This window comes from Hypanus sabinus, chromosome 14 (genome assembly GCF_030144855.1).
Source record: "Hypanus sabinus isolate sHypSab1 chromosome 14, sHypSab1.hap1, whole genome shotgun sequence".
NCBI lineage: Eukaryota > Metazoa > Chordata > Chondrichthyes > Myliobatiformes > Dasyatidae > Hypanus > Hypanus sabinus.
The window spans coordinates 95,636,592-95,663,741 of NC_082719.1; the positions used below are offsets into that span (position 1 = coordinate 95,636,592).

General features: G+C 41.2%; 1 protein-coding gene across 10 annotated transcripts in view; it reads right to left on the reverse strand.

The window, feature by feature from the left end:
- nedd4l (NEDD4 like E3 ubiquitin protein ligase) overlaps positions 1-27,150 on the reverse strand; it is a 423,982-nt gene that overhangs the window by 3,481 nt on the left and 393,351 nt on the right. For all 10 annotated transcript variants that reach the window (XM_059989671.1, XM_059989670.1, XM_059989668.1 and 7 more), the window contains 6 exons: positions 26,385-26,458; positions 21,923-21,983; positions 20,212-20,271; positions 15,459-15,566; positions 7,126-7,222; positions 2,240-2,312 (listed from right to left, as the gene is read on the reverse strand). In XM_059989671.1, the coding sequence (XP_059845654.1) occupies positions 2,240-2,312; positions 7,126-7,222; positions 15,459-15,566; positions 20,212-20,271; positions 21,923-21,983; positions 26,385-26,458 (473 nt within the window). The remainder of the gene's footprint in view (positions 1-2,239; positions 2,313-7,125; positions 7,223-15,458; positions 15,567-20,211; positions 20,272-21,922; positions 21,984-26,384; positions 26,459-27,150) is intronic.

The window sequence follows — 27,150 nt, forward strand, 5'->3', positions numbered from 1 at the left end:
CCTCTGCCATCTGTCCTACAGCCCTCCTGCAATATTCCACCCTTGCCATTCCCAACATCCTTTCTTCCAGCCAGATTTACAAACTTGCTCTCTGTTCCATATTGAAAAATACAGTAGTGTTGAAAGGTTTTAAGGATTCTAATTATATATATGTGATTAAGACTTTTGCCCAGGACAGTATTGAACCATATACCACCACGAAATTCATTTTCTTGCAGGCATATGCACAAAAACAAAGAAGTACAATATAATCACTGAAAAGCTATACACAAAGGCTGACAAACTAAATGTGCAAAAGACGCTGATCTGTGCAAATACAAAAAAAAGGGTAAGAAATGACACCCAGATCTTGAATTGTAGAGTCCTTGAAAGTGAGTCCATAACTCGTGGAATCAGTTCAGAGTTGAGGTGAATGAACTTACTCATGTTGAAGCTTTTCATAGGTTCAAACATTAACAAGTTTGGGTCTCGGAAGAAGAGTGTTAAACCTGCAAGCTCAGTCCTGAGGAGGGGTCTCTGCCCTAAACATCGGCTGTTTATTCATTCCATTGATGCTGTCTGACCTGCTGAGTTTTGGTGGCCTAGGCTTAAACCTTCAAAGATTATATCTCTTCTTGCCTTGCCCATCGGTGGACTAAACTTGCAAATGAACTCTGCTCAGTGGAGAGGTCAGGAGATGAACCACATTCATATAACAGCGCAGTGCAACAAAGGAACAGGCCCTTTGATCCACAACACTACTGTATATGATACCATTATCCACCATTTTGTCCCATGCTGAATGATGTGGCCGTTCATGGTCTTGTTGACCATGATTGTTCTTGGCAAATTGTCTACAGGAATGTTTTGCCATTGCTGCCTTCTGGGCAGTGTCTTTACAAGATGGGTGAACCTTGCCCTTATCAATAACCTTCAGCGTTTGTCTGCCTGTGTCAGTGGTTGCATAACCAGGACTTGTGATATACACCAGCTCCTTATACGGCCATCTACCACCCGCTCCCATGGCTTCACATGACCCTTGGCCAAAGGTGACCTGCAGGCTAGCAGAGAGAAGAAGCACCTTGCACCCCCTTTGATAGAGACGTATCTCCACCCCGTCACCCACAAATATGATACCAATTTAAATTAAAATCTTCTCCCTGCAATATGATCCATATCCTCCGGTCCCTCTAATATTCATGAGCTCGCCAGAAAGCTATTTGAACACCACTATGGTATTGAATTGCATTACTACTCAGGCACCTGTTTAATAAAAAAATGACATGGACGTCTCCTTTAAAACTTTCCCCGCATCACTTTTAATGCATGTTCTCTAGTTTTTGAGATTTATGCCCTGAAAGAAAAGAAGATACTGATTTTCTATTCTATTTATACCTCTCATTATTTGGAGTTCTCATTTCAATTCTGAGATTACCTTGAGTGGTATTAATGCCTGTTATCGATAAGGTGGTGAGGTTGAGTGAGCAAGGGCTTTTCTCTTTGGAGCAAAGAAGCATATGGGAGGTGACTTGATAGAGGCGTAGGTTAAGTGGACAGCCGGAGACTTTTTCACAGGGTGGAAATGGCTGAAGTAAGGAGCGCATAATTTTAAGGTGACTGGAGGAAAATATGGAAGGGATGCCAAAGGTAAACTTTTTTTACACAGTGAATGGTGGGTGTGCAGAATGCCCTGCCACTGGGTGGAGGTAGATGCAGATACATTAGGAGCTTTTAATAGATAGGGACATAGATTAAGAAAAATGAAGGACTACGTAGAAGGGAACAGAAGGCTAAAAGATCGGCACTACACTGTCAGCTGAAGGGTCTGCACTGTGTTGTAGTGTCCTATGTCCAAATGCCTCCAATAATCATTCCCTGTTGGAAAACATTAAATATTTTAAGCACTCACATAATATAAATTAATTAAGAGGCTTCTGTTTATTAAAAATGAAAACAAAAATGCAGTTTAATTAACCTTTTCATGAAGGGCATAGCTAGAAGCACCGGATACAAAGCCGAGGGCCTACAGCTCAGTGTGATCGAGTAACAGTGATGAACTCAGTCTGGTAGAGGAACAGGAATTCAGAGGAGATGTCACCTGATTTCTAGCCTATTCTGTACTGAGTTGCAGTGTACAGGTGCACGTTGCAGGAAGGTGCTGGCATAGCAAAAGCAGCTAAAACTTCCAATATTCAGCTTTCAATACTCAGCTTGTACTTGTCAATGAAGTGTTCAAACTGTGAGCATTCACTATCCTTACCACGTGTGAGCTCTTGGCAACTTCTCTGGAGTCCCCCACTGTTCTATTGTAAAGAGCTGAGGACCATTGGAACCTGTGTAAAATATCAAAAAGTACAGCAGGTGTCAGCATCAGAATTATAATCACTGACTATGATATGAAATCTGTAGTTTTGTGGCAGCAATACAGCATGATGGTCTTTGACCATGATTGTTCTTGGCAAATTTTTCTACAGAAGTAGTTTGCCATTGCCTTCTTTTGGGCTGTGTCTTCACACTGAGCTGAGATGGCTGAAGTTTCTGGGAATAGTTCACAAGGTCCGGATAGATAACGTCCCATTGAAGAAGTTCTCAAATGGCAGGGCTAGGCAACAGTGGCTGACAAGGGAAATTAACAACTGCATAAAAGCCAAGGAAAGGGCATAAATAGTAGCAAAAATGAGTGGGAAGTTGGATGATTGAGAAGCTTTTAAAATTTAACAAAAGGCAACTAAAAAAGCCAGAAGGAAGGAAAAGATGAAATATGAGGGCAAATGAGCTAATAATATAAAGCAGGATGCTGCAAGTTTTTTCAGTTATATTAAGAGTAAAAGGGAGATGAGAGTTGATACTGTACCACTGGAAAATGATGCTGGTGAGATAGTAATGGTGGACAAAGAAATAACAGATGAACATAATAAGTACTTTGCCTTCACCGTGGAAGACACTAACTAAGCAAATTCAAAGGTCTTAAGGTGGATAGGTCACCTGGACATATGGATCCTGAGAGAGGATGCTAAAGAGATAATGGACGCCTTGATCATGATCTTTCAAGAATCACTTGATTCTGGCATGGTCCCGGAGGACTGGAAATTGTATATGTCACCCCACTCTTTAAGAAGGGAGGAATACAAAAGAGAGGAAATTATAGACCAATTAGCCTAACCTCAGTGGTTGGGAAAGTGTTGGAGTCCATTATTAAGGATAAGATTTCAGAGTACTTGGAGACTAATAATAAAATAAGTTGAAGACAGCATGGTTTCTGTCAAGGGAAATCTTACCTGATAAAATCTGTTAGAGTTCTTCGAGGAAGTACCAAGCAGGGTGGACAAAGGAGAGGCAGTGGATGTCATTTATTTGTATTTTCAGAAGGCATTTGATAAGGTGCTACACGAGACTGCTTAACAAGATAAAGTCCTGTGGCGTTACAGGAAAGATACTGGGATGGATAGAGGAATGGCTGACAGGCAGGAGGCAGTGTGGGAATAAAAGGAGCCTTTTCTGCTTGGCTGCCAGTGACTAGTGTTCCTCAGGGGTCAGTATTACTGCTTTTCACATTGTTTGTCAATGATTTGGATAATGGAATTGATGGCCTTCTGGCAAAGTTTGCGGATTATATGAAGATAGGTGGAGGGGTAGGTAGTGCTGAGGAAGCAATGTGATTGCAGCCGGACTTAGACAAGTTGGAATAATGGGCAAAAAAAGTGGCAGATGGATTACAGTGTTGGGAAATATATGATAATGGAACAATAGTATAGACTATTATCTAAATGGGGAGAAGGTTCAAACATTAGAGGGGCTTGGGAATTCTCGTGCAAGACTCACAAAAGGTTAATTTACTGGTTGCATCGATGGTAAAGAAGGCAAATGCAATGTCAGCATTTATTTGAAAGGGAATAGAATATAAAAACAAGGAGATAATCTTGAGCCTTTATAAGACACTACTCAAGCTGCACTTGGAATATTGTCAGCAGTTTTATGTCCCACATCACAGAAAGGATGAGTTGTCAGTGGAGAGAGTCCAGAAGAGGTTAATGCTGGTGAGTCAGGAATGAAGGGGTTAACATATGAGGAGCATTTGGCATCTTTGGGCCTGTACCCATTGGAATTTAAAAGAATGTGGGAGGGATCTAACCGAAACCAACGAAATGTTGAAAGGACTAGATAAGGTGGAGGACTCTTTAGAACAGAGGCAATGAGTAATTTTTAAGCCAGAGAGTAGTAAATCTGTGGAATGCGCAGTCACCGATTGCAGCGGAGGCCAAGTCAGTGGATGTATTTGAGGCATAAGTTGATCATTTCCTGGTCGGTCAGGGCATCAAAGAATATGACAAGAAGGCTTGTGTATGGGGTTGAGCGGGATCTGGGAGCAGACTTGATGGGCTGAGTGGCCTAATTCTGCTCCTATGTCTTATGGTTTTTTGGTCTTATGACCCTGACGGCAGTTAACATACAGGTCTCCTAACAGTAGCTGGTTTGTGGACCACAGAAATAGAAAAGGGGCATGTCAAAAGGTCAACGTTATGAAAGTCATGGAGATTTCAACATGCAGGTCGAATGGGAAAATCTGGTTGGTAATGGATCTCAAGAGAGTGAATTTGTTGAATGCCTATGAGATGGGGCTTTTTAAGAGAAGTTTGTCATCCCCTACTGGGGATCAGCTGTACTGGATTGGGTGTTACGTAATGAACCATCACAATATGGTTCAGTTCAATTTGAAATTTGATGGGAGAAAGTAAAGTCTGACGTAGCATATTTCGGTGGAGTAAAGGAAATTACAGTAGTATGAGAGAGGAGTTGGCGAAAGTAAATTGGAAGGAGATGCTGGCAGAGATGACAGCAGAGCAGCAACGGTGTAAGTTTCTGGGAAAAATGAGGAAGGTGCCGAATAGGTGTATTTGAAAATTGCAGCTGACGAAGGAAGTCAAAGCTAACGTGAAAGCAAAAATTAGCAGGAAGATAGAGGATTGGGAAGTTTTTAAAAACCTACAGAGAGCAACTAAAAGGATCATTAGGAAAAAGATGAAATATGAGAGAAATCTAGTAAACAATATCAAAGTGGATAGTAAAAGCTTTTTCAAGTAGGTAATAAATAAAAGAGGTGAGAGTGGATATACGACCACTAGAAAATGAGGCAGGAGAAATAACAACAGGGGACAAGGAGATGGCTGATTAACTAAATGAATATTTTGCATCAGTCTTCACTGTGGAAGACACCAGCAGAATGCCTGATGTTGTAGTGTGTGAGGGAAGAGAAGTGGGTGCAGTTACTATTACAAGAGAGAAGGTGCTCAAAAAGCTGCAAGACATAAAGGTATATTAGTCACTTGGACCAGATGAACTGCACCCTATGGTTCTGATAGAGGTAGAGATTGTGGAGGCATTAGTGGTGATCTTTCAAAAATCATGCCAGAGGACTGGAAAATTGCATATGTCACTCCACTCTTTAAGAACGAATGAAGGCAGCAGAAAGCAGAAAGACCAGTTAGCCTGACCTCAGTAGTTGGGAAGATGTTGGAGACAATTGTTATGGATGAGGTTACGGAGTACTTGGTGACACAGGACAAGTTAGGACAAAGTTAGCATAGTTTCCTTTAGGGAAACCGTGCCTGACGAACCTGCTGGATTTCTTTGAGGCGATTAGAAATAGGATAGATAAAGGGGATGCAGTGGATGTTGTAGATTTGGACTTTCAGAAGGCCTTTGACAAGGAGCCACACATGAGACAGCTTACCAAGTTAAGAGGCCATGATATTACAGGAAAGTTACTAACATGGTTAGAGCATTGACTGATCGGTAGGAGGCAGCAAGTGCGAATAAAAAGATCCTTTTCTGTTTGGCTGCCAGTGACCAGTGGTGTACCGCAGGGGTCGATGTTTGGACTGCTTTTTTTGCTGTACATCAATGACTTACGTGGTGGAATAGATAGCTTTGTTGCCAAGTTTGCAGATGATACAAAGATTGGTGGAGGGGTAGGTAGTGTTGAGGAAACAGGTAGACTGTAGAAGACCTAAGCAGACTAAGAGAATGGGAAAGGAAGTGACAACTGAAATACAATGTTGGAAAATGCATGGTCATGCACTTTTAGTAGAAATATATGTGCAGACTATTTTGTAAGCTGGGAGAAAATCCAAAAATCTGAGATGCAAATGGTCTTGGGAGTCCTTGTGTGGAACACCCTAAAGGTTAACTTGCAGGTTGAGTCAGTGGTGAGAAAGGCAAATGCAATGCTAGCATTCATTTCAAGAGGAATCGAATACAAGAGCAGAGATGTGATGCTGAGGCTTTATAAGGCACTGGTGAGGCCTCTCCTTGAGTATCGTGAACAGTTTTGGGCTCCTCATTTAAGAAAAGATGTGCTGGCATTGGAGCGGGTTCGGGGGAGGTTCAGAAGGATGATTCCAGGAATGAAAGGGTTATCATACAAGGAACGCTTGATGGCTCTGGGTCTGTACTTGCTGGAATTTAGAGGGATGGGGGGGGGGGGGGGATCTCATTGAAACCTTTTGAATGTTGAAAAGCCTAGGCAGAATAGGTGTAGAAAGGATGTTTCCCATAGCGAGGAGTCTACGATAAGAGGGCACAGCCTCCAGATGGAGGGACTTCCACTTAAAACAGAGATGCGGAGAAATTTCTTTAACTAGAGGGTGGTGAACTTTTTGAATTTATTACCACAGGCAGCTGTGGAGGCCAGGGTGTTGGGTACATTTAACGCAGAGATTAATAGGTTCTTGATTGGACATGACATTGAAGTTTTCGGGGAGAAGGTCAGGGAGTGGGGCTGAGGAGCAGAAAAAAGCATCAGCCATGATTGAATGGCCCAGCAGACTCGATGGGCCAAACAGCTTAATTCTTCTCCTATGTTCAATTCCTGCTGCTGCCTGTATGGAGTTTGTATGCTCTCCCTGTAACCACGTGGGTTTCCTCTGGGTGCTCTGAAAATCCAAAGTCCAAGCTCCCACAAGTCCAAAGATGTACAGGTTGGTAGGTTAATAGGTCATTGTAAATTGTCCTGTGATTAGGCTGGGGTTAAATCTGGGGACTGCTGGTTGGCGTGGCTTGAAGGGCCAGAAAAGCATATTCTGCACTGTATCCCAATAAATAAATCAACTTAATGGTTAAGCTTGCACACAAGTAATAGTCACATACCATATAGTTCAGCAAATCCATTCATTGGCACTCTTGAGGTTCCAGTAACAAACTGTAGAAGCCGAATACGTTTCTCAGCATCCATCAGCAGCACTGCCTGGAAGGAATGAAGTCAATTATTAACAAAGTGCCAATTATAAACAAGTCAACAAAGATACAAAGCAGTCTTTGCCATTACTGATGATCTAAAAATATCCCGACTCTGTCCATTTTCACAAGGTTGTACAGATTTCAAAGTTAGGAAAAACAAACGTGGTACAAGTTTATCAGCAGTTGCTTAATTATCACAGGGCTTGCTGTGGCATAAAGACCACTGGGATGGGGGTTGGAGTGGGGGGCAAGAGTTAGCACACTGATCTCTTTTACTACAAAGAGACTACTCTTATAAACAGAACTACTGAAGCAGCGGCCATGTTGTTAGTGTAGAGGGATGCTCTGTCCTGCAGTGTGAAGGCTAAGTACTGTACAATGTTTCTAAGAGGGGAATCATACCAGCAGCAGTAAAGAATGTAGTGCACAGTGTAACAGAGGCCACAGCTGCTTGCGTCTGAAAAGATTTTGGGACTCTGAAGGAAACTCTCAAGGGAAAACCTTATCCAGTAGGTAACTTGGAAAAGAAATAATGGCAAGATCAGATGGTAAATAATGTCGTAGAGTCACAGAGTACCACAGCACAGAAACAGACCCTTTGGCCCAACCAGGTTGTGCCAAACTGTTATTCAGCCTAGTCGCATCAACCACTCCACTCATCAATGTACTGATCCAGATTTTTCTGAAAACGAACCTACATCCGCCACTGGCAGCTCGTTTCACACTCTCGTTGCCCTTTGATTGAAGAACTTCCCCCTCTGATTCCCCTTAACCTATGACCTTTGGCCAACTTCAGTGGGAATAAAACTGCTTGCATTTAACCCAATCTACACCTTTCATAAGTTTATATACCTCTATCACATCTCCCCTCATTCTCCCAGGAATAAAGTCCTAACCTTTCAACCTTTCCCTATAACTCTTGTCCTCAAGTCCCAGCAACCCCCTTGTAAATTTTCTCTGTATTCTTTCAATCCTGTTGATATTTTTCCTGTAGGTATGTGACCATAATTGCACACAATACTCCAAATTAGGCCTCACCCACATTTTAACCAACTTAACATTCCATCTCCCTCAGGTGCTCCCTCACCCTCCTTTCTTTCTCCTGAGGTTTCCCGTCCCATGATCCTTTCCCTTCTCCAGCTCTGTATCACTTTTGCCAATCACCTTTCCAGCTCTCAGCTTCACCCCACCCCCTCCGGTCTTCTCCCATCATTTCGCATTTCCGCCTCCCCCCACTACTTTCAAATCCCTTACTATCTTTCCTTTCGGTTAGTCCTGAAGAAGGGTCTCGGCCCAAAACGTCGACAGCGCTTCTCCCTATAGATGCTGCCTGGCCTGCTGTGTTCCACCAGCATTTTGTGTGTGTCGTCGTTTGAATTTCCAGCATCTGCAGATTTCCTCCTGTTTGTCCTGTACAGTATCTTGATTTATGAAGGCCAATGTACCGAAGGCTTACCTTATGACCCTATCTACCTGTATCGTCATTTTCAATGAATTATGGACCTGTATTCTCAGATCCCTTTGTTCTACAGCACTGTTCAATACTATGAGCTATGAAGGAAATACTGTAGATTCAGTAATAACATTCAGGCAAACTATTGGTAAGGCAACAGGGAAAGACTGAATAACTCTTAGAAAACCCTCCATGGCACAACAATCTGGTTGGCTGGGATGAGTAGGGGTATAGCCTTCTGCACTCCATCATTCTACAAGGAAAGAATTTCACCTGGTTGAAAGATCTGAACTCAAGATGGGTAAAACCCTCCTCACCACTGAGTAATTCTGCACAGATCATTGTCACAGGAAAGCAGCATCCATCATCAAGGACGCTCACCACCCAGGTCATGCTGTCTTCTCACTGCTGTCATCAGGAAGAAGGTACAGGAGCCACAGGACTCACACCACCAGGGTCCGGAAAAGTTATTACTCTTCAACCATCAGGCTCTTGAACCAAAGGGGATAACTTCACTTGCCCCATCACTAAAATGTACACAACCTATAGACTCACTTTCAAGGACTCTTCATCTCATGTTCTTGATATTTAATCACTTATTTATTTGAATTGAATTGACTTTATTACTTACATCCTTCATATACATCAGGAGTAAAAATCTTTGTTACGTCTCTGACTAAATGTGCAATTCCCTGCAATTTATAATATTATGTACAACAGGATAGTTAATATAACATAGAAATACAGTTGTGTCAGTTTATTATTATTTTTCATTCTTGTTTATTTTACAGTTTGTTGTCTTTTGCACTCTGATTGTCCCTTGTTGGGTGTGATCTTCCATTGATTCTATTATGGTTACTGGATTAACTGAGTATGCCCACAAGAAAATGAATCTCAGTGTTGTTTGCTAAGGACCTCCAGCACCCAGGGCATGCCCTCTTCTCACTAACAGTCAGGAAGGAGATAGAAGCCTGAATGCACACACTCAGCGTTTCAGCTTCTTTCCCTCTGCCATCTGATCCCCAAATGGACATTGAAGCTTTGGACACTGCCTCACTTTTTATTAATATACAGTATTTCTGTTTTTGCACATGCTTTTAAATCTATTCTACATATGTAATTGTTTTCCTTGTTTATTTATTATTATTATTATTTTATTAATTATTTTTTTCTCTGCTAGATTATGTATTGCATTGAACTGCTGCTGCTAAATTAACAAATTTCACATCACATGCCGGTGATAATAAACCTGATTCTGATTCTGAATTTTCAACTGCAACAGGGCTATGAAGAGCCACTATTTTCCTTAGATATTTGTGTACAACACAAGGTAGCTGGCTTGAAGTTAGATACAGTATATCTTCTGTTCGAGTCAGTGACATTAAGTGATGTCAGGCCTTTGGTAAGGCCTGACAAGTGAACCAGTGATCAAAGGGTAATGTAAACACAAGGCCTATCTAATCACAATCAGTTGTTTTTAAACACAATGTTGCCAACACACGCACATACATTCCCCACAATAAGGGGCTCACAAAACATAAGCTAAAGCTTCATAGCACAGAACCTTATATTAAAAAAAATTATCTCTAATATATAGAAAAAAAAACCTTATGAAATGGAAAAAACTTATGGTTCCTTGGAAAAAAACTTTTCAACTCCAAATTGACCAAGGATGCATCCCGGAACAATTCTAAGCATTCAATTTAAGCAATTACACTGTAAGACACAAGACATGGAAGTAGAATTAGGCCATTCGCTCTATCAAGTCTGCTCCATTGGAGTTTTGAGATTGCTAAGCACTATGCTTTACCATAACTAAATTAAAAGTTACAATCTGTTCAGACCTAATTACAAGGAATCTAAAATTTCATACAAAACTGTAGTGAGGCATGCATTCTGAAACCAAGTTAAAAAAGGTTATGGGAAGAAGTCCGGGAACTGGGTTTGAGGAGGAGATAGAAAAAAAGGATCTACCATGATTGAATGGCAGAGCAGAGTCGATGGGCCAGATGGCCTAATTCTGCTCCCATGTCTAATGGTCTAACAATACATTGTAATATACGTTTCCAACACTAATTTCCCAATGCAATAGTTCATTTCCAAGGTAACTCTAGTTACCAACTATACAAGAAAACGTTCTTGTACTGGCATTTTTATGTATAATCTACGAAAAATTGTATTGCAGGTAAAACCTAAAAGGGTACTCAAAAGCAGTCCATGTTTTCAAAATAACGCTGATCATTGATGTGAGTAGGAAAGCAAACTGATGATTTTCAAAGGAGTTAAAACAGTTAGAATAAAGTTCTGAGTATTCAGGAATGAATATTTCATTTAAGTATGTTTGATAAGCCAGAACATTAAACCAGCCAGTTCATTCAAGAAGCAGGAAGCACAGGAATGTAGCTACTAGACAAATGTAATTTAATACTGTCAATAAAATGTCTTTAACAGAAAAATGTTGAGTCAGTCAGTAGCAGTTAACATTACACAACTCAGCTCACTGAACCCTGAAGCTTAGGTAAATACTGCAGTCTGTTCAGATACAGTCTGGTCTTGATAGGATGATCTCCAAATTGTGAATGCCAGACTAACAATTTTGCAACACAAGTCAAAACTAAATAATTCCTGGTAGAAAGCTGCCTCCAGTCACCTTTATTTAACTCTTTTTGAAGAAAATTTAAAAGCGATATAGTAATTCTTTTTAAATATAAGTAGTAATGGGTTCCACACAAACTAGGCCCAATGAGGTTAACATACACAGAATGCTGTAGGAACTGAGCGGGCCTCCTGATGAAAGGTCTTGGCTTGAAACGTCATTGTTTATTCTTTTCCATAGATACTACCTGACTTACAGAGTTCCTTTAGCATTTTGCCTGTGTGACTCTGGATTTCCAGTATCTGCAGACTCTCTTGGGACTAAATGCAGTTTGTTTTATTATTAAAAAATGATGAAATTCTGCAGTAATAGCAGAAGGAATTTGACAGACAGCAGATCACACACAAGATGCAGGAGAACCTCAGCAGGCCAGGCAGCATCTATGGAACAGAGTACAGTCAGGCTGAGACCCTTCATCAGGACTGAAGAGAAAAGATGATGAGTCAGATTTAGAAGATGGGGATGGGGGGGGGGGGGGCGGTTGGAATGAAAACACGAGGTGATAAGTCAAACCGGGAGGAAGGAGGGATGAAGTAAAGAGCTGAGAAGTTGATTGGTGAAAGATACAGGGCCGGAGAAGGGGGAATCTGATAGGACCTGATAGGAGAGGACAGAAGGCCACACAGACAGAAAAGGGGAGCAGCACCAGAGAGAGGTGATGGGCAAATAAGGAGATTAGGTGAGGGGGGAAAAGGGAATGGAGAATGGTGAAAGGGCAAGGGGGGGGGTAATGCATTACTGGAGGTTTGAGAAAGTGATGTTCACGTCATCAGGTTGAATGCTATCCAGATGGAATATGAGGTGTTGCTCCTCCAACCTGAGTGTGGCCTCATCACAACTCTAGAGGAGGCCATGGACTGACATATTGGAAAGGGAATGGGAAGCGGAATTAAAATGGGTGGCCACTGGGAGATCCCACATTTTCTGGTGGATGGAGCATTACATGCTCGGTGAAGCGGTCTCCCAATCTACGTCGGGTCTCACCAATAGACAGAAAGCCACACCACGAGCGCTGGTCACAGTAGATGACCCCAGCAGACTCACAGGTAAAGTGTTGCCTCACCTGGAAGCACTGTTTAGGGCCTGAATGGTAGTGAAGGAGGAGATGCAGGGCAGGTGTAGCACTTGTTCTGCTTGCAAGTTTAGGTGTCAGGAGGGAGATCAGTGGGGAGGGATGAATGGACAAAGGAGTTGCATTGGGAGCGATCCTGCAGAAAGCAGAAAGTGGGGAGAGGGAAAGATGTGCTTGGTGGTGGGATCATGTTGGAGATGGTGGAAGTTACTGATGCGGAGGCCGGTGGGGTGCTAGGTGAGGACAAGTGGAACCCTAACCCTGGCGGGGTGGTGGGAGGATGGGATGAGGGCAGCTTTGATGGTGGAGGAAGGGAAGTCCCTTTTTTTGCAGGGAAAAAAGGCTCATCCAGAGAGCAGATGCAGAGTCAGAGTAAATGAGAGAACTCAGACCTGCTGAGTTCCTCCAGCGTTTTGAGTGAGATCCTTTTCATGGTAAGGAGACCAGAACTGTTTTAGTTTTAGTGAACTAATTTTAGTTCCATCTTAAGCATGTACACTTAATTTACCCCAATACATTTGCATTATGTTCTGTTCTTTGCAGAGAACTGTAGGATTATTCCTCCCTTATAAACTATATCCCATTTAGCTTGCAAGTTATTAGCATCTGGACCAGACATAACAATAGATACTAAAGCATGTCTGTGTGAAATTTTGTTTCCATTGAACCTAGGAATAGTTTCTACCGAGTTCTTGGAATACTTAGGATATTCTAAGTGATTCTACACATCATCATCATTATGTGCCAATTTGCATGATATGGGCGATCAAAGACCATGATTGTTTTTGGCAAAATTCTCCTTATCTCTGTTCTAAAGGGACGTCTTTCCATTCTGAGGTTTTGCCCTCTGGTTCAGGCTCTCCCATTGTTGGAACCATCCTCTCCACTTCCATTCTATCTTTCTTTCTTATATGTTCTTTGTCGTATGACGTGGGCGATCACGGTCACTCCATGACCATGATTGTGCTTGGCAATTTTGTTTTAAACAGAAGTGGTTTGCCATTGCCTTCTTCTTGAGCATTGTCTTTACACAATGGGTGACCCTAGCCATTATCAAAATCCTTCAGAGATTGTCTCCTGTCATCAGTGGTCATATAACCAGGACTTGTGATCTGCACCGGCTGCTCATACGACCATCCACCACCTGCTCCCATGGCTTCACGCAACTCTGATCGGGGGACTAAGCAGGTGCTACCCCTTGCCCAACGGTGACCTGCAGGCTAGCAGAGGGAAGAAGTGCCTTACACCTCCTTTGGTAGAGATGTACGTCCACCCCACCACCCAGAATTCTACACAATCATATTATATTTCCAAGTAATAAATGAGAAACAGAATAAAAATGACATATTTAGCTTCAACTGTGATTTGTTACTATTAATACCATAAAATGCTTTTACTATGTCTCAATTAGATTCTACACACAGAACTTTTATTAAATTTGCATTTATACTCATGCAAACCATAAAAGCGATTTTAACAAATGGAAATTATTTCAAAATGCACTAGGATTTAGAGAAGAAATCCATTAGTCTTACTACATCATGACCAGATGCAACTGGCACATGCAGAACAGATTGGACTAGTGACATTTCGAACATTTTACTTATTTAAGGTCATGGTAACCTGTTGCCTTCCTGACTCAGAAAAGTCACATTTGTTTCTGGACTTCATGACGTCAAACAAAGTTGCGGGAATGATTAACCCCTAAGACGTGATCGATTGGGAATCAGACATGAAAAAACCTGGTTGGTAAATAAACTAGAAGATATTTTCAAACACGAGAAAATCTGCAGATGCTGGATTTCCAAGCAACACATACAAAGTACTGGAGGAACTCAGCCGGCCAGGCAGTATCTATGGAAAAGAGTAAACAGTTGATGTTTTGGGTCAAGACCCTTCATTAGGACTCAATCTCAGTTCTAAGTATCTGATCCTTAGGAATAATTATAACTCTTACAGCTAGACTCGAAAAGCAGAAGGAACACCAGACATAAATGTAATGTTAAAATTGTACAAGGCATTAGTAAGGTCAAATTTGGAATATTGTGTACAGTTCGGGTCACTGAATTATAGGAAAGATATCAATAAATTAGAGAGAGTGCAGAGACAATTTACTAGGATGTTACCTGGGTTTCAGCACTTAAGTTACAGAGAAAGGTTGAACAAGTTAGGTCTCTATTCATTGGAGCGTAGAAGGTTGAGGGGGGATTTGATCAAGGTATTTAAAATTTTGAGAGGGATAGATAGAGTTGATGTGAATAGGCTGTTTCCATTGAGAGTAGGGGAGATTCAAACGAGAGGACATGATTTGAGAGTTAGGGGGCAAAAGTTTAAGGGAAACATGAGGGGGTATTTCTTTACTCAGAGAGTGATAGCTTCCTGTAGAAGTAGTAGAGGCCAGTTCAGTTGTGTCATTTAAGGTAAAATTGGATAGGTATATGGACAGGAAAGGAGTGGAGGGTCATGGGCTGAGTGCGGGTAGGTGGGACTAGGTGAGATTAAGAGTTCGGCACGGACTAGGAGGGCCGAGATGGCCTGTTTCCGTGCTGTGATTGTTATATGGTTTTATGGTTATATAAACTGTATTGAGAGCTTTGAGAGGATGGTCATCCAGACTCCCAGACAATCTTGATTCAGTGTAATTTGCCTACAACCCAAACAGGCCTAATGTGGACAACATCTCCCTGGTTCTACCATATTCTCTCGAGCAATGGTTCAGTAAGGACACCCATGTTAGCCTGTTGTCTACTGATTAAAACTCCACATGCAATAGTATAATTCCAAGCAAGCTCTTCTTGTTGGATTGGTGCAAACAAAGCAAGATATTAAAGGTATCAAGGCTATGACAGAGTGAAGGGAAGTGATGCTGAGATGAAAAGTCAGTTATGATCGTATCGAATAGTGGAGCAGACAAGAGGGGCAAATGATTGTGCCTGTTGTTACTTATTTCATTGTCCATGTGAAAGAGTAATCTGAAAGGGAAATCTGTATGTTACAGAAATATTAAAGATTTAAGCAAGGAGTAATATAATTGCTCTTAATGTGTACTGATTCTGCATTACCTTCCAGTACCACTGAATAACGGGGTGGTTAGTACAGTAGTTGTTTTTGTAGACGGTGTGCTGCCGCCAGTCGTTGACATCTACATCTCCAAGGCCGCACATCAGCAGCTACAAGAAACCATACACAAGCTGTCAGTGTTTCTACAGAAATAAGCAGGCTGGAAGCAGAATCTGAAAGAGAATCAGGTTTAATATCACTGCCATACATCGTGAAATTTGCTGATTTGCAGCAGCCTGTACATTGCAATACATAGAAAACTATAAATTACAATAATAGTACAGAATAATCCACTCTCAGAAAGGGGTGTGAAGTTAAGATGATGCTAAACGGTGACTCCTTTCCTTACGTCTTTGGAAACAGCTCTATTTCTATCTTTGCTATCTCTTTTTTACCTTGTCAAGGTTCTGAAGACCCTGACCTGGAGTTACAGTCTGACTTTGGTTCTTTGCAGGAATGGGACCCGCTCTCTGGGCCTCAGGACCAGCTGCTTTTTGATATCCCGAGGATGCGCGGCCTGGAAGATGAGTGCGCCTTCAGGGTTCCGGGATTACGTGGCTTTGGGTATGTGCTGATTCTAGGCTAGTGATCCCGACTGAAGTGTCACAGGAGAACATGGGTCATTGGCAGCAGCGGGTTAGCTGCCGGGGGTTGTGCATCCAGAGAGCTGTCCCTTTTTGGGCCGACTCTCCGGGCACAGAGCTCAGAGAAAGAGACACAACAGACTTTTAACATCGTAAATCAGCGAGTTGTTTGTTTTGCCTCCCCTCTCGCTGTGAAATGGGGACACCTCTTTTTCCCTTATAAGGGGGACAGAGAGCCTGTGGTATGTTGAATTATTGGGTGAATGAATAGTTTTTAGGTAACTGCAGGTTTGTGGCTTTATTGATGCTTTGCTGCATGCTTGAGTGCTCAGTGGAAGTGCTGATGCTTTTTTGTGGGTGGGGGGTTCGTTGCCTTGCTGTTGCTTATGCGTGGGAAGAGGGAGCTGGGGGGGGCTTTGGGGTTCTAACATTAAACTGTCATTCATTCTTTGGGGCACTCCTCTGTTTTTGTCGATGTTTGCAAAGAAAAAGAATTTCCGGATCTATATTGTATACATTTCTCTGACATTAAATGCACCTGTTGAAACCTACTAAATATACTGTATGTATTTTATATATATAAAATATACAAAAGTCTTAGGCAGATCTATATAGCTAGGATGCCGAAGACTTTGGCACAGCACTATATTTGTCAACGTGTTGGGAAGTTTGTAAATCTGGTGGGAGCAAAGGATGTTGGGAATAGTGAGGTGGAGCGCCGCAGAAGGGGTGTGGCACAGGGGGCAGAGGAGTGCCGGGGACAGGGGTTGGTGCCGTTGCAGATACACCCAGCCCCCTGAGACACCAGGCAAGGTCACTTGATTCCAAACAATTGGTTTATTGATCATTACAGAATGTCTCTCTGGTGCTTCCCACACCCTCCCCTCTCCCCAAAATGATTCCCCTCTCCCTGCCCTCTTCTCACTCTCAGTCCACAATAGAGACCCATATCAAAATCAGGTTTATCATCACTCACATCTGCCATGAAAGTTGTTTATTTTGTAACAGCAGTACAGTGCAATACACAATATCACTACAGTACTGTGCAAAAGTCTAAGGCACTCGAGCATGCGCACGCTCTCTCTCTCTCTCTCTATATATATATGTACATATATATATACATATATATATATATACATATATATACATATATATACACATATATATACACATACACACACAAAATCATAAAAATATATAAATAAATGTAAATCAAGGAAAACATTTTATTTATTATATAACAATTAAATCAATAGTGTGCAATAAGAGAGCAAAAATTAGTGAGGTAGTGTTCGTGAGTTGGAACATTGTCCATTCAGAGATCTGATGGAGAAACACATGAAACTGTAGATGCTGGAATATGGAACTAATTTCTGGAAAATCTCAGTGGATCAAGCAGGAGCTGTGGAGACAAAGAATGGCTGATGTTTCTGGATGGGTGCAGGGTCACGACGTGAAATACTGACCACTCCTTAGCAGATTCTGTTTGACCCACTGACTTTCTCTAACAGTTCTAACAGTTTTCTCTAACCTTTGCTCCAATATATTCAGTGGTTGGGTGGATATATCTCTTTACCAAAGAAGGTGTAAAGCATCCCTTCCTTCTGCTAGCCTGCAGGTCACTCTTGGGCAAGGTGTAGCACCTGCTTAGTTCCCCTGATCAAAGTCACATGAAACCATGGGAGCAGGTGGTGGATGGTTGTATGAGCAGTTGGTGCATATCACAAGTGCTGGTTATGCGACCACTGACGCCAGGCAGACAATCTCTGAAGAGTATTGATAATGGCTGGGGTCACCTGACTTGTAAAGACACGGCCCAGAAGAAGACAATGGAGAACTACTTCCGTAGAAAAGTTTGCCAAGAACAATCATGATCATGGAAAGACCATGATCACCTACATCATTCGACTCGGCACCTAACGAACGAAAAATATTTAGAGGTACTTCTGTGAAAGCGGTATTATTGTTATCGGTTAACAAGGCTCTTCTATCATCCCTGCTTCTTACTGAGATTAAAAAGTCATCAGGAATCCTAATATTACCACTGTCACAACTGAACACAATTTAAAGATTTATTACTTATCACTTAAGAAACTAGTCACTTGTAGGAAAGTAAGTGGTAATCATAAAGTCACAAAGCACCACAGCACAGAGATAAACCCTTCAGCCCATCTAGTTCATGCCGAACTGGTATTCTGCATAGTACCATCAACCATAGCCCACCATACCCCTCACAGCCATCTATCTACCTAAACTTCTCTTATATGTTGAAATTGAACTCACATCCACCACTTCTGCTGGCAGCTCATTCCACATCCTCACCACACTCTGAGTGAAGAAGTTCCCCCTCAGGTTTCCCTTAAATATTTCACCTTTCACCCTTAACATCTAGTTCTAGTCTGAGACCCTTCATTGGGACTCAGTTGAGTAAATGGTCTTTTTCTGTCTTGTGAACCTTGTTATTTACAATGGAGATGTTTAATTTGAAGACAGCCCAGCTACAAGCTGAGTGTTATTTTCTTGAGGCCCTCCACAGGTCAAGGTTGACCATGGATGTTGCATCCGAGCAGTGTACATGATACACAAGCCTGGGCAGTACGACCTGTTGCTCATCCACCAGGTTCCCATCTCTGCATAGCTGATGAATCCAAAGGAATGGCAGAGACTGATACAGTTTGGTACCAGCAGCGTCGCAGGAGTTGCCCGTCAGCATTGAACTCAGACTGCCTTAGGGAATCTAGATCCAGGTTTTTCCCTCGTGGTTTACTGCTGAAGCCTTCCCCATCAGTGAGTATAGCCGCAAGGCAGTGGAGGTATGAGAACAGAGTTTTCCATCTGCTAGATAAGCTACTGACAACTGCTGACGAGTTTAATACTAGCTCAGTTATCTTCAGAGCTAATATTAAATGACTGCTGTGAACTCAACCACAAAAAATGTCTGCAAATTTAGAGAAGGTCCAGATGAAAAAATGGACATAACAAACCACAACATGAATTTATATAATTTTTAAAAAATCCAAAACATGGGCCTGTGCTTCATTTGGGGTATTGGATGATGTAAATGCTTTGTGTGCAAACAGCAACTCTAGAATTGGTATGTCACTAATGATTCTAGGAAATTTGCACAGATATACTGTGGAGGGTGTTCTGACTGGTCGCATCACCGTCTGGTGTGAAGGGGTCATGGCACAGGATCGGAAAGAGTCGCAGCTTCATCACGAGCACTGGCCTGCCCAGCATCGAGGACAAAAATGTGACATCCATCATTAAGGATCCCCATCACCCAGGACATGACTTCCTCTCATTGCTACCATCAGGGAGGAGGTACAGGAGCCTGAAAACACACACTCAGCACTTCTTCCCCTCCATCATTAGACTTCTGGATGGATAATAGACCAACAGATGAACACTCCCTCACTATTTCTGCTCTCTTTGTGTACTACTTAATTTAAAAAATATTTCTTATTGTAATTTATAGTCCCTTTATGTATTGCACTGTTTTGCTGCCACAGAAAAACAAATCTCATGACAAACACACGTAAAATACTGGAGGTCAGGCAGGATGTACAGAAATCAGTAAACAGTTGACATTTCAGACCAAAACCCTTCTTCAGGACTGGAAAGGGAGGGAAAAGATGCCAGAATAACGAAGTAGGGGGAGGTGAGGGAGGACTAACTAGAAGGTGATTGGTGAGGCCAGATGAGTGGGAAAGGTAAAGGGCTGGTTAAGAAAGAATCTGACAGGAGAGGAGAACGGACCATGGGAGAGAAGAAAGGAGGAAGGAGGGGCAGCAGGGTAGGTGACAGGCTGGTGAGGAGAGGCTGGTGAGGAGAGGTTAGGTCAGAGAGGGGAATAGAGGAGGGAAGGGGGAGTGGGGGAGAAAAGTCACTGGAAGAAGAAACTGATGTTCATGGCATCAGGTTGGCAGCTACCCAGACGGAGTATGAGGCGTTACCCCTCCACCCCGAGAGTACCCTCAATGGACCGAGATGTTGGATGAGGAATGGATATAGATATTAAAATGGTTGGCCACCAGGAAATTGTCAGTGGTAATAAAGCTGATTCTGATTAGCAGGTGAGTGTACTTTAGAAGTTCCAAACGGTTTTTGTGTAGAGCTGAGGGATGGGTTGGAGTATTATGCAGGAAAGAATAAAAAGTAAAAAACTAACCTCTAGTTCATTTTCGTCAAATATTTTAATTAGGTCAATAGGAATGAGTTCCGTGAAGCCCTGAAAATTAAATTTTAATGAGAGAGCATAGTATCAGATGATATATATACATATAAGAACAATGAAAGTACATTTCAGTTATTGATTAACAGGAGATCAGAATTAGACCAGAATTCATCATAATGACATTTTTAAAATGCATGGGATTTTCATGCTAACCATACACAGTTCCATTCCTATAAGGTAGACTGCTGCTTTGTTAAAGAACTATGTGAGTTAGACAACCGAAGAACACCTGAATTCCTTGTAAAGATTTGCTTTGCTTTTGTTTAGCTTCCTTAAAGACAGCTAAAAATGTATTGAAAATGGAAATTACCATTCAACCATTCCAAAGCTAAATTCCCTCTAAGTGAGTTACTGTTTTAGTTAACATAAAGTATTATTGAATAAAGAATAAAATAAAGAAATATGATGGACAATATTTTTCTCAGTGCGCTGCAGTAATAAATTACATGAACAGTTGGCAAGAATTTTTTTCTGTACGTGACAATAATAAGCCTATTTACCAATTTACTGCAAATGAGCCGGAACAACTAACATTAGCTAGCTTTCATATAGATCCTTATTTACAACAATCTGCAGCATTTGCTTCAAAATTTAACAGGACAGGAACCACTGTTGAATAGTACTGATTAATCACTGAAATCAAGTTATTATTTCCTGTCAGTCCCCTTATAGACATACACTCAATCTACATATATAAGGTATCTTATGTATTTATATTTATTGTGTTCATTAAATTATTAATGCGTCCTTTATCTTTTGTTTTAGTTTTTAGTGCTGCATTGGATCCAGAGTAACAATTATTTCATTCTCCTTTACACTTTTGTACTGGAAATGACATTAGACCATCCTGAATCTTAAATTTATGTCAGCTAGTTGATACAGGGACACTGCACCACCTTGTGGTCTCTACATATTTTCTCTGTCCATTTAATAATAGGTATTTAATCTGCCATCTCTAATTCCTTGACTAGGGAGCTTTAAACCCCAATTTTGTAAGAAGTGAAACATCACAATCTATTCAAAGGAAAATGTAATACTTAATACCAAAACTCTGGCAGAAACCTGTATTTTTGGATTAAGTATACAAGCAGAAACACTGGTCTGAATGTTCCATTCAGCAGGGTACATCTTCAAGATTCAAGGTTGCTTTATGTCATTTCCAGTACACAAATGTAAAGGAGAATGAAAAAATTGTTATTCTGGATCTGATACAGTACTAAAAAAAACATAAAACACAATAATAATAAATAAAGACAATAAATATAAATACATAAGATAGCCTATATACATCCTAGATTGATGGTATGCCCATAAAGTGACAGTAGGCATAGGAGTATCTATACATAGGGTGACTGACGTGGTGGTGGGGGCTATGTTAAGTGGGTCGGTGGGTTGATCAGCCTCACTGCTTGGGGAAGGTAACTGTTTTTGAGTCTGGTGGTCCTGGAGTGGATGCTGCATAGCCTCCTCCCATTGGGAGTGGGATAAGCAGTCCATGAGCAGGATGGGTAAGATATTGCTGGCCCTTTTCTAGCACCTTTCTGCATATGTGCCTTTAGAATTATTGATAAAACAGCAGTGATAGGCATAGGAAACAATGTTTAACATGAATAGTCAGCTTGACATGACAAAAATAATCAGTTACCTCCATGAAGGCATTCATCTGCTTTTGCACCCGATTAACAAACCTCCACTGGATGACTAAGCTACAAAACAAAATTCCAAAACATCAGAACACTTGATAACTTCATTTTCCTTTTTAACGTTTCAGTAGGTTGAAAACATGAGCATCACTTGAAGTAATTCATTGCTTAGTTTTGAATTCATACACGACGATACTTGATGAAATACAGAACCTGCGTAACGTTTAATTTATTAAGACTGAATAACGAGGAAAGGTAAAAACAAGAGATTCAGCAGATGGTGAAAATCTGGGGCAACACGCGTATTATGCTGGAGGATCTCAGCAGGTTAGGCAGCATCTATGGAGAGGAATAAACAGTTGAGGTTCCAGGCGAGACCCTTCATCTGGAATGGTTACAAAAGGGGTAGAAGCCTTTTTTACTTTCTCCCATGATCCACTCTCTTATTCTGTCAGATTCTTTCTTTTTCAGCCGTTTATGTCTTCCATCTACCACCTCCCAGCTCAGTTCATTCCTGTCCCCCACCTACCTTCAATCCTCAACTGGGCTCACCTATCACCTGCCAGCTGCTACTCACCCCTCCTCCCACCTTCTTATTCTCTCTTCTACCCCCTTCCATTCCAGTCCTATTGAAAAGCCTCGGCCTGAAACTTCAACTGTTTATTCCTCTCCTGATCTGCTGAGTTCCTCCAGCATTTTGTGAGGAAAGATAATATTATGGTTCCTTTCAAATTTAAAGGGAGGACAATAAGGGATAATTTACAACAATATGAATGTTTCTAATGAGCAAGAAGAGATTATATTTAAAAATTATTTCATGTTAAGTTATCAGACGTTAACTGCTAAAAGAGAGGCTAAGGGCAACAACAACAAAACTTTCTACCAAGCATAATTACAGTGCCTCGACAACGTATTCATCCCCCAACCCCTTCTTCACATTAGTGAGTAGTGCAATCAGATTTTTTTTAGTCAATTTAACTGAGAATTTTTATTTGTGGATCGCATGCCCCATTTTTCACAGTAGAGCCAATAAAAACAGTGAAAATTGTAAAGCATGAAAAAAAGTTCAAGAACTGAAATGTCAGCAGTTCAAAAGTATTCATTCCGCTTTGCTCAATACTTAGTCGAACCACCTCTTGCTGCTATTGCAGCCAGTAGTTTTTTTTTTGGATAAGTCTCTGAGAGCTCTGTATAATGTTGTGGAGCAAGATCTGCATATTCCTCCTTGCAAAATTGCTCAAGCTGTGCCGGGTTAGGTGGGGAGTGGCGGTGTACAGCATTCTTGTGGTCTTGCCAGAGATGTTTGATTGAGTTCAGATCGGGACTTTGACTGGGCCGCTCAAGAAAATCAACTTCCTTCATTTGAAACCACTGTACGGTTGCTCTGGCAGCGTGCTTTGGGCTGTTGTCCTGCTAAAAGATGAACTTTTCCCCCAATTTAAGCTTTCCTGCAGAGGCTAGCAGATTTTTATCCTGGATCTCTCTGTATTTAGCAGCATTCATCTTCCTATCAGTTCTGATCAGATTTCCAGACCCTGCTGCTGAATGGCACCCCCACAGGCATGCTACCTCCACCATACTTTACAGTATGGGTGATGTTACCTGGCTCATGCCCAGTATAAGATTTACACCACACGTACCACTATAAAAAGCACATCCTTGCCCGTAAAGACTTTGCAAAGTGTCACTTAAAAGATACTGTAAAGAAGTAGGAGAAGGTCTTGTCATTGAATGATACTAATGTTGAACTTCTTGGCCTTAACACTAAGCGGCACATGTGGTGTAAATCTAACACAGCCCCTCAGCCAGTGCTTTACAATTTTCCGTTTTTTTGGCTCTTGTGTGGGGGGAAAAAAAACAAATTGTAATTCACAAATAAAAATTCTCAGTTAAATTGATCAAAATCACTGCTTCCAAAGCTCATTTATGTGAACAAAGGGTTGGGGGATGAATACTTTTACAAGGGACCATAATGATAATTGTGAAGGAACAAAAATCTGGTAATGGTCAGTGAGCAGCCAGGTCCTGACCTGGGCAATGGAAGGATCAAGCAGCTGGGTCAAATGCCTCATCATTTTTGTGATTAATGTCATTTTATTAATCCTTCCAAAAATGGTAAGACTTATATCACTATAACAAATATTCAAAATTATGGCATTAAACAGAATTTTCATTGCATAATTTTATGACTTCAAAACATTGAGCAGCAATGGGAAAATTAGGCATGCAGATTCTAATTTTAGAGAAGACCAATTTGAGATAAATAAATAACTCAATTCGCAGAGTCTTCAAATGTAGATTTAGTTTAGGTATGCTACAAATATTGCATATACAGGTATGCGTCGCTTAACGTCCACGAAACATTCTGTGAAACTGGACGTTGTGCAAACACCATATTATATACTTTGCCTCTTGCTACTGCTATCACTAGGAGTGGTTTTGCTGCGTTTGGAAGCCATGATGCACTTTTAGGTAATATTTTTGAAAGAAAATTAAACAGAGAGATAACGCTACTACACTCAAGAGACGCACGATACACGAGATTGGTTACGTCCACCACGTCACGTTCTCCGATTGGGACTACGGACGTATATGCGATCGGACGTGGTGCAAATGGATGTTAAGCGGCGCACACCTGTAGTGGAAGTCAGAGAGACTTCTTATTTCAATTTATATTTCCAAAAATAATTGTAATTATACTTAAGGAGCAAATTGAGAAGTCCGAAAAGAAACAATTACTATGTATAATTATGCAGGTAAAGTTGTGTATGTAACAGAAGAGGAAAAGAATGGACATCCCAACTGAGCAAAAGTCAAATTTGTGGACTGATCCACTAAAATCAACAAAGGTAATTGACAAAACAGAGATAAAGATTCCCAATTTTTAAAAAAAGGTAGGTGAAAACATGGCAGATTTAGTGACTCTTTATCCTAAAAAATAATGTGTCAGGCAAATATACTGGATCTTAATGGATTTAGTGAAAGACAGAAATATGACAAATGGGTTGTCTAAACAGGCAAATGTAAGTCATCCATTTGGAACAAAAAATAATAACACTAAATTTACTAAATGATAAAAAGTTTTAAACTCTGGCAGTTTGATGAAATGCTGAAGTATTCAAGAAATTAAAATTTCAAGGACTATTCTGGGATATTATAAAAAATACCAATTGAATTTCAGCTTGGAGGAAAGTTCTATAATACTTTGTTTAGACCACCTATTAATCTCTGAACAACTGTAAGGCAACATACATGAGAGAGGACATTTGCGCCTTGGAGATCACGAGGAGCATTTGATGGCTCTGCGCCTGCAAATGCTGGAGTTTAGAAGAATGAGGGGGGATTTCATTGAAACTGTCATTGTTGGCATCCATCTGTCTTAAAGGACAATGGTGATGATGATCATTATCATGAGCCTGGGTGGAAGGAATGGAGATCCTGAGATGCCCAGTCATCAAGATCCCCCTCTTGGACTCACCAAAGGAAAGGCTTATGAAGCAATACATTTGGCACCAGCTTACTGAATATTAAAATGCCCAGATAGAATGGTGGGTGGTGGTGTGGAGCTACGTCTCTACCAAAGGAGGTGTAAGGTGCTCCTTCCCTCCACTAGCTTGCAAGTCACCTTTGGGCAAGGTGTACCACTTGCATAGCCCCCAACCAGGGTCACGTGAAGCCACGGGAGCACTTGGTTGATGATCATATGAGCGGCTGGTGCAGATCACAAATCCTGGTTATGTGGTCACTGATGGCAGGTAGACAATCTCTGAAGAGTTTTGATCATGGCTGGGGTCACCCGTCTTGTAAAGACGCTGCCCAGAAGAAGGCAATGGCAAACCACTTCTGTAGAAAAATTTGCCAAGAATAATCATGGTCATGGAAAGTCCATGATAATCCATGTCATATAACATGGCAGATAATGAACGAGGATAAAATGGAAGTAGAGAGAATGTTTCCAACCATTGGCGAGTTTAGAACGAGAGAGCAATGCCTCATGATATAAGGATGTCTCGTTAGATCAGAAATAAGGAGGAATTTCTTTAACCAGAGGGTGGTGAATCTGTGGAATTCATTGCCAAAGATAGCTGTGGAGGACAAATCATTGGGTATATTTAAAGTGGAGATTGACAGATTATATTTTAGCAAAATCATCAAAGGAGAAGACAAGAGAATGGGGTTGAGAGGGATAAGAAATCAGCCGTGATGGTTTGGCGGTGCAAACTCGCTGGACCGATTAGCCTAATTCTGCTTCTATGTCTTATTGTGTTTATTAAACTGATACCTGGATGCAAAAGGTAGAATTATGAGGAGGGTTTTTGGAACACTCTTCAATGAATTTAGACGGTTAACTGGTCTTATGATTGGCATTTTCAAAGCATTCATGAGGAATAGTTGCTTTAAGTAGAGAGGAACTATTTCTGCAAGAGGAGAGAAAACTATTAAATTAAACAAACATTCACTTACTCGATATACTCCCTTTTGTTTTCATTGGTAACCACCATGTCTGAACCATTGGGTTTCAGATCCACTTGGTAGGTCTATGGAGGACAAGCCAAATGAGTGAAGCAGCACAACAGAGAGGCTGACAAGATGATGATACAGTACTCAAACAGAACACAGAAAACTACAATCAGTGTCATTCAGATTCACGAAACATGCATTGCATTTCATTCCTTTTAATGAAATGAATATTTATAAATAGTAATCATACAGCAAGATGATTTCTAGTAAAGAGAATGGGTACAATAAGACCATAAGATACAGGAGCTGAATTAGGCCATTCAACCCATCAAGTCTGCTCCACCATTCGAGCATGGTGGATTTTTTATTCCTATCAATCCATCAATCCCATTCTCCTCCTTTCACCTCGTAACCTTGGACACCCTTATTAATCAAGATCCTATCAGCCTCCGCTTTATATATATACCCAATGACTCAGCCTCCACAATTGTCTGTGGCAATGAGTTCAACAGATTCACCACCCTCTGGCTAAAGAAATTCTTCCTCATATCTGTTGTAAAGGGACGACCTTTTATTTTGAGACTGCACCCTCTGGTCAGAGACTCTCACACAATAGGAAACATTTTCCCCCACACACCAACCTTTCCAGTCTTTCAATATTCGATAGGTTTCTAGGATGACTGTAGGCTACCTTTTTAGGGAATTTTCATGACTGACAATCATCAAGATGAGCACAGATGTTCTGGGAGTGTATCACTCAAAATGCAAA